Raw genomic sequence first — 17,419 nt, 5'->3', positions numbered from 1 at the left:
GCACTTAAATGGATTGCTCCATGCTGTTTATTATTTTGTATAAATGACCTAAAGATGCATGCGTGCACGTGCGTGCACTTACACCCACACCCACAGCCACACCCACACACACACACACACACACACACACACACACACACACACAAACACGTGTGCGCGCACTTGGTGGTGGGGTGTGGGTGGGTCAGGGGTGTCTTGACATATTTAGGATTTGGAATGTGTGAAATAATGTCTTTACTGTTGCTGCTATTGACTTTAATTTTTTATCCAACTGCATGATTAGGGTACTTGTGTTTATAAACAATAAGTAACCTCCTTGGGACTTTTTGTTGATGTACCTTACACATTTTGATCTTATTGCATAGTGTTTTGTCAGTAACATGAATGGGCCTAATTATGTTTGAAAATTTGTACATTTTCAACTGATCCTATTCTTGGTGGAAAATAAGAATGTTTATCTTCCTTGAATTTATTGTGGTTTTCATAAGATCTGTGTGTTAGTTTCATAATACAGGGTGTCCCAGCTATCTTGTCCACCCAAAATACCTCTGGAACAATAACAGCTATTGGAAAACGACTTTCACCGGTATCAATGTAGGGCTGGGGCCCATGAATGTACATATTTGGAAACATTCTAAAATGAAAGCATATGTGTTTTTTAACACAAACTTATGTTTTTTTAAATGGACCTCCTATATTTTTTCTTCAGCAATCCATAGCATGACAAAGCACATACACAACGGCGTTGATTGCATCACAATATTCCCATTACATCCCGAGATATTGAGACGCAAAGTTGACGCTTGAAACACCCAACATGCGCTGCTAGCGCACGTCCTGAAGCTCAGGCGTGAACCCCATGCTGCCCGTGATCGCGATGTGATTGACATGTGTAATCACACCTCCATACTTATCAAGAGGTCCGAAATGAATAATACGGTCTGCTGCCATCAACTCTCATAAGCAATTAATGGTTTCCCTCTTGCACGTTTTACGTATCTACGTACACAATATGAACCAGTACCGATCGGTGTACACCCGTCAGGTTGTCTTATTTATTCTGCACACCCAAAATAAGGTTTATCTAATGCGTTATATGACCCATTGTGCCTGTCGCGCAGGGCCTGGCTCTACCTAGTCAAGTTTCCAACGTAGTTCCCACTACTGCCACAGTTACCACTTCTCCTTGTTTATGATTTGCGACCCATGCAAACTCCTGTAGTCCACCACCCTCTGAGCATCCCATTTGTTGTTGCTTTGGCGTGCAGTACACCGCTTGCCAGTGTAGTCGTGCATCAGAGTAATCTAGTGATGGCACGGAGGTAGTACACATTGTGAATAAACGTTGTGTTGTGGAAGTTATACTGTACAGTATAATGTACACACATGAAGATATGGTAGAAATGCTGCTGATCTATGGAGAATGTACGTTGACGGGAAATACGTTATGCGATTGCTTGTTTGTTGATAGTACTGTTAGCGAACATTATGATTATTAAGTTAATATGTCTGTTTTCTACCCTACTCTACATACCTGTACTGCACCCTGTTGTAGGTGGATGAAATGCTGTTCAGGCAGAACGACTGTACAGAAGACAATTCCCTGACAAGCCATCGCCTTCGCGCCAGATGTTTGGTCGTCTCACATATCGTCTACGTGAAACGGGAAGCTTAAATCCAAGAACTTGACATCATCCTAGAACACGCACAGACGAACGTGCTGAAGTTGCTGTGCTGACTACCATAGCTGTGAATCCTCAAATCAGCACACATCAAATTGAACGTGAAGTTGGTGTGTCGCGAAATCAAGTGCACAGCGTATTCTTAAACGTCATAAATTTCATCCTTACCATGTTCATTTACACCAGGATTTTCATGGAAATGACTTCCGCAATAGGGTAACATTTTGTTGGTGGGCTCAGCAAAAACTTCTGACTAATCCAATTTTTTTTGCAGATGTTCTCTTTACCGACGAGGCATCATTCTCCAACAAAGGAATTGTCAATATGAGGAATATGCATTATTGGTCTGCAGACAATCCAAAATGGTTCCGTCAGGTAGAGCATCAATGTCCGTGGAAAGTTAATGTTTGGTGTGGGATTATTGGAGATACCATTATCGGACCTTTCTTTATAAATGGCATCCAAAATGGCAGACAATACTCCAGATTTATACGACACAATCTTCCTGTTCTCTTTGACACCGTACCTCTGAACCTGAGAATGGTCATGTGGTATCAGCATGACGGATGCCCTGCACATAACCCCTTACGAGCACGACGACTTCTGAACCGTAAGTTCCCTGGTAGGTGGATTGGACGGGGTGGCCCAGTTAGGTGGCCTGCCCAATCTCCGGACCTTACACCGCTGGATTATTTTCTTTGGGGAGCAGTGAAGGATGCTGTTTACCAACATGAACCAACAACACCAGAGGACATGAAGCAATGCATTATTGATGCTTGTACAGCCATCAAAGAGGAAACAGTAGCAAGAAGTAGGGCATCCTTCATCCGCAGAGTGACCCTATGTATGCAAGCCAATGGCCATCACTTTGAGCATGAGATGTGAATGCTATGTTTAGTATGTAGTGCTGGTATCACAGTGGAAGTTTCTACAAAGGGCCATTTTACCCAGTGATGTTAAGAAACATTTGTTTGCAACAATTTGTCATTTAACGCATTAGATAAACATAACATTGATAATTATGTGATAATAAAACTAATTGGTTAAACATGTTTACATTCATCTTCTATGTCCTACCTGAACTTCCCAAATCAAAACATTTTTACCTAAACATCGGTAAAACTTTTAGTCCACTTGCTCGTTCCACTAAAACCATTAACATGAATTTTACTATTACAAGTGAATGATTAACTGTCACTTGCACTAGATCTACAGTAAAGTAAAGTTTTAATGTTGAATGGCATTAACTTTTTAGTAACGGATTAACGATAAGCGAAGTTAACTTTGTGACTAATGTTGCGGTACACAGATATGTTACAGAACCGCATCACCCCTAGCCTATGGGATAAATACCTGCTGGAATGTACGACGTTAATGCAGGATGGCAGCAGACCGTATTATTCGTTTCGGACCTCTTGATAAATATGGAAGTGTGATTACGCATGTCAATCACATCGTGATTACGGGCAGCATGGGGTTCACGCCTGAGCCTCAGGACGTGCGCTAGCAGCGCATATCGTGTGTTTCAAGCATCAACTTTGCATCTTAATATCTTGGGATGTAATGGGAATATTGCGATGCAATCAACGCCATTGTGTATGTGCTTTGTCATGCTATGGATTGCTGAAGAAAAAATATAGGAGGTCCATTTAAAAAAACATAAGTTTGTGTTAAAAAACACATATGCTTTCATTTTAGAATGTTTCCAAATATGTACATTCATGGGCCCCAGCCCTACATTGATACCGGTGAAAGTCATTTTCCAATAGCTGTTATTGTTCCAGAGATATTTTGGGTGGACAAGATAGCTGGGACACCCTGTATACTAGAGCATCATTTTATTTGTTGTCTAATGACATTACTAAGAGGTTTATTGTCATTTTTTCAAATACTGTTTTACCAAATAAATCAAATAAATTGAACTAGAATTCTGGGGGGGGGGGGGGGGGGGGGACTCGTGGATACCCACATCCCCAGAGATGAAAGAGACCCTCCAGATAGATTTATTACCAGATGGTTTTTTCACTCACATGGGATAGTTCTTTCACATTTTATTTTAGTACAGTTGCTGAAACAGGACAAATAAGGAAATTTTCTGCCGAAATCACCCCCCCCCCACCCCCTTTCCCCTGCCTTACTTCAACTGTCAACTGTTCCTATCTTAGCAAAAGGTAAGTAGTCGCAACGCTTTTGTTTCAGTAGTTTTAGCATTACACTTTTGTTTTTAATTAACTGTGATAGATATAACATTATGCCACCTAAGACCTTATGTAACTGTTTTCCTTTTTTTGTTTAAATAACTAAAGACTGTAGAATTTGGAAGCACAAAAGGTTGGATGAACCTGATGATGCGTTGCCTAATGACATACCAATAAATTTCCTTAAAAATGGAGATGAGATATCAACTGAAGGTGCTACACTAAGGTGAGCCACATTTTGGTTTCTTATTTAATATGTAAGTTTACTGTGTGATAGGGTATACATTTTTTTCTCTTGGAAAGTCTAAGTTCAGCTGTTATTTTGCCCACCAGAACATTTTGTCCTGAATGAGTAATTTTTAATTATCTGACTACCTAGATGTGATGACAATGAATTTTTGCCAATTTTCATTGCATAAGAGAAAGGGGAGGGGGGGGAGGGGGGGAGGGCGGCAAGATGTGAGAAATAGGAGGGAGGAAGAAAGGGGGCTGTGGCAAAGGGGTAGAGGGAGAGAAAGAAGATCAAAAGAAGGGGGAAATGTAATAGGGGGAGCATAATGAGGATGGAAGGAAGGGCAGAAGATAGAGAAATATGGGAGTAGCTGGAAGGAGCAAAGATGAAGAAGGAAAAGTTGTTTGAAGATAAGCTATTATTCAGAACACTTGACCAGTCAATACACATGGAGTGGAATATGTCAATGAATATGATAATTCCATCTGCTGTATCCCATTTATTTCATTGAATTATTTTCTTGCCATTTTTCCTCTCTTATACTCCAATATAATGACTGATTTGTACTTTGTTCTGCTCTCTGTGCCACATTTCTGAAATTTTGTTTCTCTCTGATGTTCATTTTCCTTCTTGTTCTCATAGTATCTACAGTTTTGTTGCATGTAAAAAGGTACATAGTAAATACAATTACAGTCACTGCACACCAGATGTACAGACATGCAATGACAGAAATAGTGGGAAAACAGTCCAGACCAAATATAGATGGCAAGCAAGTTCATCAAAACACATCAAGGAACAGTCCTAATTAGCATGTGGAACCTTCATCGAGCATGAAAAGTGGAAAAAAAGAGTGGGCCATGCTGCTCACTTATGGCCGTTCCCACTCAGCCAGAAATGGCACTGACACCAAGTGAGGAGAGCATTCTCATTTCAGTCTTGTGCTGACAGTGACAAATGTGAACTCTGTGGTTGTGATGATGGTGGCATAGTTGGACACACTGTCATAGCTCTCCTCCATTTGTGGAACTGATGCCATAAGCATTAGAGGAAAAAGGTGGAATGCCAAGCAGGTGAGACTGCTTTCTGGGGACTGCTATCTGAGATGGAGAGTTATGGCTGAGGAAGCCATTGGGTCTGTGGAGGCAACTCTGTAGCAGTGGAGTGATGGCAGCTGTCTGCTGACAATGTGTGCCTCCACTGTCTTAGCATCAGATGAGCTGTCACTATCACATCACTTGGCAACCAGCTGTCTCTGGCCTGGTGAGGCATATGGCCAGAAGTGGCCCGGATGATGGCAAGGCAGGTGTGGGAATGACATCATCCGTGCTGGAGGCATGGAAAGCATGCTGTCAGTGGCAAGGAATGAGTGCAACAGTGACTGGGGAAAGGCTGATGGGTGGCCCTTTGGGAGGGCAGCATCCAGGCAGCTGCGATCGAACACTGGCAAAGGGTGCAGTGTGGCTGGCAGCCGCATCTCGATGTCATCGGCACCCAACAGCTCCTCAAGCAAAGATGCCCCTGTGGAGTGGTACTAGGAGGTGGACTCCCTGTCAGTGTCTGTGTCTGCTAAGGCTGTGCATATGGTTGGTTTTGCCTCACCAAGGGCACAGCTGCTTCCAATGATGGGCGGGTGACACATTTCCAGCATCCATGGTGAATATTTGCCAAGCGAGTATCACTCATATGGTCACCAGCACCCTCCAGGCCACCGACCAGAAGTATGAACCCAAAAAGGGGTGCCAAGAAAGTATCACAATATGTGCGAGCACACCTCAGGCTGTGACACAGCGCAGAGCAGATGTGATGGAATCTTGGTTTGTCGGCCATGGGAGATCTCTGCCTGGCTTCTGCCATGTGGACTGTGGTCCTGTAGGTGCTGAGGAACAGAAGCAACTGACTAAATCTATCAAGCAGTTTTTCACTGCATCTTAAAGATGTGCACCACACTCTCTGCCTCCCCAATCAGTTGCAGGTGAAATAGTGCAGATGTGAGGTGTACAGTACCATGGTGGGTGCAACAATTGAAACAATGCCAATATGTAATGTGAATCATCTTTAGAAACAGTTGTTGAGGGCAACACTTCAGTCACAAAGACTTGGATGAGAGTCCACATGCTAGCTTCTGTGATGGTAGAGCTCATGCCCCGGACATATGGGTAATTGGACTCTGTGTCGATCATCACCATAGAATGACAGAAGGGCTTTGCGAAGTCTGGACATGATTCCACGGATGACATGGTATGGGCCATGGCATGAAAGTTGGTGGTACTGCCTGCTGTTTGGTGCACTATTTGTACTCATGGACAATCCTCTCAATCACTGAGTTGATGCCCGGCCAGTAAACAAAACATTGCACGATGGGTTTTATGTGGGTCATACCCCAGTGGCCACGATGTAAGAGAGCAGGGGTACAAGCCCGCACAACTGGAGGGACGATGACTCTGAGGTTGTCCAATTTGGTGCTAAGGAGAGTGCCATCAACTAGCACCAGCTAATGATGGAGGATAAAACAGGCGTGGAGTAGACCAGACTCCTTGGTGAGCAGGGGCTTGGGCCAACATTACACAAAAAATCAACCACCTGTTGGAACACAGGATCTTGCCGGGTGGCCTGCACTATATTGTGGTCCAATATTGGAAGTCTATCCACTGTGTGCTGCAAGTGAGGATTAATGTAAAAACAGACAACTTCGGCTTTGTTGAAGGCTGGGTTGGGTCCCACGGCCAGGCATTGCAGTGTGTCTGCTTTAGCATGCTGTGCTGTGAATCTGTAATGAACCTCATAGTGGTACACATTCAGATACAAAGCTCAACATGGACGTTGTTGCACAGTCCTGTCAGGAAGTCATGAATGGGGGCCTGATAGTGCCACAGGCAGCTTATGGTGTGTGATGAGATGAAACTTGATGCCATTGAAGCCAGATGGCATACACGATGGCTAACGCCTTTTTTCCTGTCTTATAATAATTGCATTGTGCAGATGTCAGTGTTATGGAGGCATACAGGATAGTCTATTCAGAACTGTCAGCGTTCCTGTGAGCTAACAACATTCCAAAGAAGGAAGCAGTTGTTTCCAGGATGAGCTGTTTGGCTGGTGTAAAGATGCCGACGAAGGTGATATCTGTAGCAGCAACTTTATGTGGTGAACATTCTATCACAGTCTGCTGACCAAATGAAAGGAACACTTTTTTTAGCTTGTTTAATGGATGAGTTATATCCACTGTGTTAGTGAGAAATTTTGAATAATAACTTAATTTGCTCCGAAGTGGTTGGAGCTCCTTCAAGTTTCACAATTTAGCGAAGTTATCAGTTGCTGCTTATGTGGTGCTTCGTGGGTTTGACACTGTCCTCCAAAATAATGTGGTCTAAATATTTGATTTCTGCAGATTGCACTTAAGGTCCACCCCTTGCAATTTAGTGAACAGAATCCGAATGTTACTAAGATGTTCCTGCCATGAGCAATCCATGACAATGATGTCATCAACATAGTTTGCACAGCATAGAATACCTTGCGTTAACTGTTCGAAAACTCTCTGAAAAATGGCGGGCCCACTCACGATGCCCAATGGTCAGTACTCCCGAAGGGAGTGTTGATCACCATTACCTATTAAGAAGTGGAATCTAGCTGAAGCTGCAGGTATGCCACCGTCAATTCAATTTTAGAAACACACTTGTCATCCACCAGTTGCACAAGTATTTCTTCAGGGTAGGGAAGAGGATAGCTGTCCACTATAGACTGGGCATAAATAGTGAACTTAAAAACCCTTTACAAACAGTGCATCCCTGTTGGATTACAGAAAACAAATAGAAGCATAGCTCATTGGTTGGAAGGAATGGGTTAAATGACACCCAGGCTGTGCAACCCATCTAGTTCTTCCTTACCTGTCAGCCGCAGAACAGATGGAATAGACCTTCCATGATAAAATATGGAAACATCCATCTGTTTAAGGGTGATGTGTCATTGTAGTCTTTTGCAGAACCCAATCCCAGTGAAAACAGTGAACCAGACTTGTGACAGAGATCGTCTAATGCCTGGAACTGGATGGAGTTGCAAATGACATGCGCAGCATCCTTAATTTGAAAACCAAAAACCATGAATGCATCATGACCAAAAATGATTTTGGATATCACACATTAAATGGGCAAAAACATAACTGTTTATGTGGCATGCCAATACTCAAAATTGACCATGAACTGGCATTGAACAGGAATTGGCCGATCATCAGAAGCAACCAAAAAGCAACCAAACAACAGTTGGTGGAGGAAAGAGAAGGGTGACACAAGTGATGATACATATTAGGATTCACAAGAGAAACAGAGGCCTCGATATTGACCTGGAAATGGATTGGCAGTTCCGAATTTGCACTGTATGTAAATCTTTCTGGGTACACTGTGCTCCTGGCTGAGTTCTGGTGTGGCACTATGAATGCTCACAGACTCAATGTCTGCATCTGTGGACTGGCCACACAGGCAGCTGTGAAAGACGGCCACCATATTACCTAGTTTACAAAAAGCTGTGCTCTGTGCATGCCAATGTAGGCAGTGACTATGGACATGTGGTCAGAAGCAATCAGGACATGAGAGGAAACTGTGTCAGGAAAAGCCACAGTCTGATGGCGAGTGTTGCAAACAAGTGCAAAATGATGAGGGTATGTGTGAATGACACTGACCCTGTGGTACTGAACATACTGCCACTACTCCCACTGTGTCCTCAGATTGTTCAATCATTGCCTGTTACACTCTGAAAGCCTGAATCATAGCCAGGATGTCTTTGACTGTGGGACCTTCTATACACGACACCTCCTGATGCACCTCTCCGTCTGGAGTAGAAAAGACAATGACTTCAAATATCAGAGTTTTGGCATAGGACTTTTAACAATGAGCCCAACCAAATCTGAAATTCTGACTTAAACCCCAGAGGTCAGCTACCAATGCCTGATGGGACTGGCTTAGTTTCATTTGTCTCTGGTGAAAATCCATAAGGGAAGCCACAACATCGGTTTGCCTAAAATACACACCGAGTAATTCACACATTTGTGAAAACAACAACACTGCAAGTTTTTCTCAATGAAACAAGTTTCTGAAGAAAAGGAAACAGTTCAGGCTTGACCCAAGACAAGAAAAATGATAAAAGAGGTACACTACCAGAAAGACTGTGAAATGTTGCTGTAAGCACCACATGTATGAGTACCATTAGTCCCATTCTTCCTTCACTTCTTGGAACAATGGAAGAACTCTCATTTTGGTCTTTTGCTGGCAGCACCAAATGTGAATTATGTGGTTGTGATGGTGGCAGTGTAACTGGACACATCACCACAGTTCCCCTAGTTGAAGACCTCCAACAACCTTATTATTTTAGTTTAATAGTCACCAGTAGAAACAGAGGTAACCATGGAATTATTACTGAATGTCCATTAGCAATACATGGAAGTGGACTGAGTATAAGCCAAGGAAAGCTAGCACCTGCTTTGAAATATACAGAATTTTTTTGTAACAGAGTGGTTAGTTCAAGCCGACATGGTTAAGAATCAAATGGGCTTGTATAATAGTACATAATTTTTTTGGTACTTTTAATTAGGTAACAGACTTGTAGTTTAAGATTTACTGTCAGCATACTGTAATTTGTGTTCAAAAATTTGTTAAGTGCTTGGAGTAAATCTTACTTCAGAATTTCCAAATTTTTTAACAACACATTCAATGATAGTCTTCACAACAGATTGAGTCTTGTGCAAGCTGTGCAACTTTTTAAAGTCATTTTACACCTCAAAAGTGCTTTGTTGCTCAGAATATCAACATAGTAATACAGAGCCAAATAAATGATTTAGTAAATAAAAATACTGAACACGTTTTAGCAAGCACTGGTAAGTGACATAATGCTACAACATTAGCTTTGCAGTATCTTTTCCTCTTAATTGCATATATTTGCAAAATTTGCCTGGGTCAGATATCTATTGAAGCTTTTCACTGAATATGCTCAATATCTTCAAAACATCTTCACAAATTTCCCACAGGTATCTTACAAATCAATAACACTATAGGTTATAAATGTATGTCTAAATAATATGTTGCTCTATCTCCTTACACAATGCTTGGAGCTGAATAACTTATTAATAAGTGTAATGTTAAACTAGTAGGCCATGTGATTAAATTACATGAGTAAAATCTTGTTCCACTGTTTCCAGTAATTTGAAAAGAAAAAAGTCTTTGCACACTGTTTACTTTATTATGCGATAATCTAATTCAATGAAACACTGGTTTCTATGTATACCAGTTGTATTTATTAGTAAATAATGTAAGAGGTGGAGTTAACAACTCATGAAATATTAGAGGTATTGAATGGCTTATAGGCACATAAACTAGACTGTGGGTGTTGTTGAGCTATTGGACAATCTCGTCCTTTAGAGTTAACTACAGAATATACATGCACACTCACAGATCTGCACAACAGCAGTGTACCAAAATTGCAGCTTGACTAGGGGGAGAGGATGTACTGGATGAAGTGGGCGAGGGGAGAAAGGAGACAGAGAAAGAGGGTTGGAGGGAAGGAAGACTGTTGATTGAGAGACAGGCAGCAAGTGCACCATGTAGTAATGTGGCACCAGTGACCTCACTCTGAGACAGTCAGGTGGAGTTGCATGTGATATACAGTGGCATGAAGGAGGGAGCTAGGAGAGGGAGGTGGAAGAGAGGAAGACTGCACTGCACAGAGAATGGTGTGCATATAGAGTGAATGGATTGGGAGCCATAGGGACAGGGGTGGTAATGGGTGTGGAACATAATGTAGGAGATTCGGACTAGGAGGGCCTGTGGGATCAAAGGATGTGTTGTAAAGTTCAGAGAAGCTAGTGCAGAGGGAGGAGGATGGGGATGGAGGGGAGGGGAATATCCAGATGGCACAGGTAATGGATCAGCCATCGAAGCTGAGCATAAAATTAATAATAATTTATTAATTTTGTTTGTTGCTCTTACTATGAAACTACTGTGCTCTTAGGGGTTAACTTCAGATTGAATTGTAAAGAGAATAAGTTTTTGCATAATGTTTACAAAAGTCTTTTTTCTTCATTACTGTCAGGGGAAAGTTTTATGTAAGAATCTTTATGATAATCTATGGAAAGTTCTGGTTGGGCATTTCGAATTATTTAAGAATAAAGGAGATGACTCATAGAAAGGCAGAAGTGCTGTGTCATCGATAGATACACAAACAAAAGGTACAGACAGAATGAAATTCCTTTTTAAAGCTGTAGGTGAAATACACACACACATACACACACACACACACACACACACACACACACACATGTACATGTCTGTTTCCCTACATTGTGCTTGGTCGACTGCAGCCCTTTTCTGGCCAATGGTGGGATGGGGTGGGGTGAAGAATGGAGAGAGGCAAGAGGCAGGAAGGGGGTTTGGAGGAAGTGTCTAGCAGCTTGGGCAGGGGAGAGGGGGGGAGGGGGGAGTGGGGGCTGTTGTGGGTTAGCAAGGAAAGCAGGTAATGGGGGCAGCTGGCACACAAATTGGAACAGGCGATGGTGTACGCATGCATGCACACACACACACACACACACACACACACAGACACACACACCTTTGGTTGGGGGATGGGGGACTGCAAGTTACCTTACGTTTAGGCAGGGAGGAAGGATGTGCTGTAAGAATAGCTCCCATCTGTGCAGCTCAGAAAAGCTGGTGGTGGTGGGGAAGATCCAGATGACATGAGTTGTGAAGCAGCCATTGAAATCTCGCATGTTGTGCTCTGCTGGATGTTGTGCCATTGGGTGGTCCACCTTGTTTTTGGCAACGTTTTGGCAGTGGCCATTCTTTCTGGTTGACAGCTGGTTGGTTGTCACACCAATGTAAAATGCTGTGCAGTTGTTGCAGTAGAGCTGGTATACAACATGGCTGCTTTCACAGGTGGCCCAGCCTCTGCTGGAGTAGGATAAGCCTGTGACAGGATTGGAGTAGGTGGTGCTGGGTGGTTTGATTGGGCAGTTCTTGCATCTGGGTCTTCCAGAAGGGTACGATCCATATGCCACTCCCACCCCAAAATCTCCTACCACAGAAATCATACCCTTGAGGAAGACCCTGATGCAAGACCTGCCCAATCCACCTACCCGGCATGACCTATTCCAGTCATGTCACAGGCTTATCCTACCCCATCAGAGGCTGGGCCACCTGTGAAAGGAGCCATGTTATACACCAGCTCTGCTGCAACCACTGCACAGTGTTTTACATTGGTATGACATCCAACCAGCTGTCAATCAGAATGAATAGTCACCATCAAACTGTTGCCAAAAACTAGGTGGATCACCCAGTGGCGGAGCACAACATGTGAGATTTCAATCGCTGCTTCACAACCTGTGCCATCTGGATCCTCCCCACCTCCACCAGCTTTTCTGAGCCGTGCAGATGGGAGCTGTCCTTACCGCACATCCTTCGTTCCTGTAACCTCTCTGCTATAAACCTAAGATAACTCGCTGTCCCTCCCCTCCACCCCCTACCCAATAGTGTGTGTGTGTGTGTGTGTGTGTGTGTGTGTGTGTGTGTGTGTACACACACCATCCCCTGTCCAAATATGTGTCAGTTAGTTGTGTGCTGTCATCTCATGCCCTAATCTGTGAAATCGCATTCCCAGCTGTCTGCCACTGCCCCCTCTACCTGCACCCCTAGCTAGCCCACAGACAGCTCCCCACTCTCCTTCCGAGCCACTAGATGCTTCCTCCCAACCATCTCTCCATTCCTCATCCACCCCACACCACCCTGCACCGCCACCTCACCCAAGTACTCTCACCGTGGGCAGGAGACAGGCATGTACATGTGAGTGCGTGTGTGTTTGTGTGCATGCTTCCCATACAGCTCAAAAAAGGAATGTCGTTCTGAAAGCTAGCTAAGTCTGCACCTTTTGTTTGTGTACCTATCAGCGCTATAGCACTTCTGCCTTTTGGCGAGGCATCTCCTTTATTCCTAAATAATTCATAACAACGACTAAGCCAGAGGCATCAGAGGATGAGACGACATTAAAAATCTCAAGTGGCACACATGCACTGTAGTTTAGGTGGCTTTTATAGACCAATTTGAGGTTATTTTCCAGCTTGATAGACCGCTAGTGTCCTATACCAAATTGTTTTTGTTGACTTCCCCTACACCACTGTAGAACATTTTAAACAGTTATCATTACACCCTGTGTTATTAAACTATTATACTAGCACCATAGATCAAAACATTATTTTACTTAGGGCAAAAATCTTGACAATTGGACACTGAGTGCAGAATTCAAGTATTGACTGCCTGCTATCACTCCACTACCATTTGCAGATGGGGGCATTCAGTTATGTAATGTTGCAGCATTCAGGGCAAAAAATATTGCACAAAGGAGACTTTTGCCACTTTTGATATTCAGATTTGGATAGAATAAACTCATATTTAAAGACAATAAGTGCAGTTGGATTTCATCCTGTTTATCACATTCATTATCCAGTCAGTATGATGATGAATCACTTTTATAACTAAATCAGGAATATTATTGACTGTATACCAAGGAAAAGATTGTATGTTCTAATTGCTATCTGCTTTGAAGTGAGAATTTTATTTTTATTTATGTTTAATTTGATGCTTTCGTGTTTTATTTAGGGATGTGGAATGTAAAGTTATTTATTGTGTGAAATTTATTATGTAGGATTATGCACACTCCAGGTCATACTACAGATCATATTACATTGGTACTGAAAGAAGAAAATGCATTATTCAGTGGAGACTGTATTCTGGGCGAAGGGACAGCAGTATTCGAAGATCTGTACGATTACATGGCTTCCCTTCATTTGATACTAAAAGAGAAGCCCAGTCTGATCTATCCTGGACATGGGCCAGTAGTGGATGTAAGTGTTGCTCATTTTTTTTACTTAAAATGCATAATGACTGTTCACATGTGACACAGTTTGTTGCTTAATTCTGGTATTCCAAGTTTATATAGCCTTATCAGCCATTGCTCACACTATATTATCATGTATTCCTGTCTTGCCAAAGCTACTTCCTCTTCCTTCTGTTGCTAACAACACTTGTTTTGTCCAGTCCTTTCTCAATCCTCCTCCTCCTCCTCTTCTCTTGCAGTTGCCATTCCAGTACTCTCCTTGGCCAATTATCTGCCCCATTCTCCTTCTGTGGCGTATGCTCCTGTATTTTTACAGTCACATCTTTTACAATCCACTATCCTTTTATTTCTTTATTAGTCTTCTTTGCAGTCTTGATATTCAACTGCTCATTGTCCATGTTTCTTCTCCATAGAATAATAAACTTTTATTAATTGTACTATATAATCTTTTCTACATCATCTTTGTATTTTTTTTTACCTTTAATTTCATTTACACTAGTTCTGCCAGATGTCACCTTGCTGAGAGTTCTCTCTTACATGTACCCCACTTTCTTTTTCTTCTATTTTATTTTATATCATCATGCACAACAAAGGAGCCCATTTGAACTTTATTTGTTCAGTTGAAGCCCACACATATTACAAAGACATGGGGCTGATATTAATTACATTTTTATAGATTATATTTGCAACAACAGATATTTAATAATGACAGCATTAACCTAACTGGTGATCGTCGAGGGGACACTGAATAGTGCACGGTACATCCAAACCGTCATCGAACCCATCATTCTACCACTCCTAGACCGGCAAGGGAACTTGCTGTTCCAACAGGACAATGCACGTCCGCATGTATCCCGTGCCACCCAACGTGCTCTAGAAGGTGTAAGTCAACTACCCTGGCCAGCAAGATCTCCGGATCTGTCCCCCATTGAGCATGTTTGGGACTGGATGAAGTGTCGTCTCACGCGGTCTGCACGTCCAGCACGAACGCTGGTCCAACTGAGGCGCCAGGTGGAAATGGCATGGCAAGCCGTTCCACAGGACTACATCCAGCATCTCTACGATCGTCTCCATGGGAGAATAGCAGCCTGCATTGCTGCGAAAGGTGGATATACACTGTACTAGTGCCGACATTGTGCATGCTCTGTTGCCTGTGTCTATGTGCCTGTGGTTCTGTCAGTGTGATCATGTGATGTATCTGACCCCAGGAATGTGTCAATAAAGTTTCCCCTTCCTGGGACAATGAATTCACGGTGTTCTTATTTCAATTTCCAGGAGTGTACAACAGTGGCTAAAAGGGAGAGGAAAAGCCACATAGTTAATGCAAGTTTGCCTTCTGGTACTCATCAATAGAAGTACTGATTTTGTTTCTAATTGATAAGGGTAGTTTGTTGAAAAGTAGGTTACCCATATCTTTCATCTCATAGCCTCTTGTGACTTCTGCTTTATCTTTGTCTCAGTAGATGAATGTTTGCTTTTTTTTCTTACGTCATGGCTGTGGACTCCTCCATTTGTTGTAAAGAGAACAAGGTTGGTGAAACTGTTTCTAGAATACAGATACACAGGACTGGCAATATATTAAGCTCTTGAAAAATGGGTTTGGTGGCAGATGGGATTGGTACACTCTTATTACTTTTATTATTTATTTTTGCCCCATGAAAATTTTTCTATGGATCACCCCCTCTGCTGTTACTGAGTGCACAAGTCCATGATAAACAGTGTTTAGTGTTTTTATATCATGACTGCCCAAGAATTCTGAATGTATAGCACAGATTACAAAACTTTTACCTTGTGGTGGCCCCACTGGAGTGACCTGCCAATCCAGACTCATTCCAGATGGACCACCACAGCACAGAACTGTTAAAAAAGCTTGGTAGCCTCTGCTATGCTTTCAGAATTCTTGGGCAGTCATGTGATGTAAACACATTAAAAATAGCTTGGTAGCCTCTGCTATGCTTTCAGAATTCTTGGGGAAAAAAAAAAAAAAAAATGAAGAGAGGACAGATATGAATGTATCATGTCTACATTTTGTTGGTTCCAGTTCTTTGTTTGTCTGCAAATTGATGATGCATCTGTGCTGTCAAGTTCCAGAATATTTATTGCAGTTTCAAGCAGCCAAATGTTCTTAACTTTGAGATGACAAGACAGAGAATTCTTGTGGTTGGCCTGTCGTTATTCATTTGGAGAACGTGACCTTATAATATTAATCATCTCTTCCTGCTCGTGTCAAAGAGTTCTTCTTTTGGCTGATATAATTCCTGAGACTTCCTTTTCATTATAATTCCATCTAAGCAGACCGGGCCAAAAATTATTCATTGTTGCTTTTCTCTATCTTGAATTTTGATCTGTCTCCAATTATTAAAGCTTCCTTTGCATATAATGACTGTGTTTGATTACCATGTTGTGCTGTCTTAGTTTTATGTTCTGGGAGATTGATTTTTTGTTGTGTCTGCAACAGATGATTCATCAATTTTTGTGATTGAGAGTGTGCGTGTTTGTTTCATTATTTAATAATGGAGGCTGCACAATTAGTGGTGTAGTTCTGGGTATATAGACAAGTTGTTTCCATTTCATGCACAATATTTTGATGACCGACTCAGTCATCTTCTTCAGGTGCTGTGAGCTGTGTTGTTATGTTTATTCATTGCATGGACTCCAACAACTCTGGTGCATAAAACAGAAAAAAAAAACTTGGCTGTACTCCATTAATCTATCATGCTGAGAAAACCTAAGAAATCGAGGCTGTATGATTTCTCCTAGGTATCTGAATTGAGTTACCATAGGATGTGTCTTGAAAGGAGCATATAAGATGAACATCAACAAAAGCAAAATGAGAATAACGGAATGTAGTCGAATTAAATCAGGCGATGCTGAGGGAATTAGATTATAAAATGAGACACTTGAAGTAGTAGATGAGTTTTGCTACTTGGGCAGCAAAATAACTAGTGATACTCGAAGTAAAGAGGATATAAAATGTAGACTGGCAATGGCAAGAAAAGCATTTCTGAAGAAGAGAAATTTGTTAACATTGAGTACAGATGTAAGTTCAGGAAGTCCTTTTCTGAAAGTATTTTTATGGAATGTAGCCATGTATGTAATTGAAACATGAACAATAAACATTTCAGGCAAAAAGAGAACAGAGGCTTTTGAAATGTGGTGCTACAGAAGAATGCTGAATGGTAGATGGGTAGATCACATAACCAATGTGGAGGTACTGAATAAAATTGGGGAGAAAATAAGTTTGTGGCACAATCTGATTAGAAGAAGGGATCAGTTGGTAGGACACATTGTGGGACACCAAGGAATCACCAGTTAAGTACTGAAGGGAAGTGTGTGTGTGTGGTGTGTGTGTGGGGGGCGGCAAACATTGTAGAGGGAGACCACGAAATGAATATAGTAAGCAGATTCAGGAGGATGTAGGTTGCCGTAATTACTTGGAG

At 42.1% G+C, this 17,419-nt stretch overlaps 1 protein-coding gene across 2 annotated transcripts in view; it reads left to right on the top strand.

Moving 5' to 3' along the window:
* Nucleotides 1–17,419, top strand: part of LOC124596586 (endoribonuclease LACTB2) — a 93,405-nt gene that overhangs the window by 55,995 nt on the left and 19,991 nt on the right. For both annotated transcript variants that reach the window (XM_047135779.1, XM_047135778.1), the window contains exons 3-4: nucleotides 3,989–4,106; nucleotides 13,788–13,986. In XM_047135779.1, coding sequence (XP_046991735.1) covers nucleotides 3,989–4,106; nucleotides 13,788–13,986 — 317 coding nt within the window. The remainder of the gene's footprint in view (nucleotides 1–3,988; nucleotides 4,107–13,787; nucleotides 13,987–17,419) is intronic.

This window comes from Schistocerca americana, chromosome 2 (assembly GCF_021461395.2).
Source record: "Schistocerca americana isolate TAMUIC-IGC-003095 chromosome 2, iqSchAmer2.1, whole genome shotgun sequence".
In the NCBI taxonomy this organism is placed as follows: Eukaryota; Metazoa; Arthropoda; class Insecta; order Orthoptera; family Acrididae; genus Schistocerca; species Schistocerca americana.
This window is presented reverse-complemented; position numbering and strand designations above follow the sequence as displayed.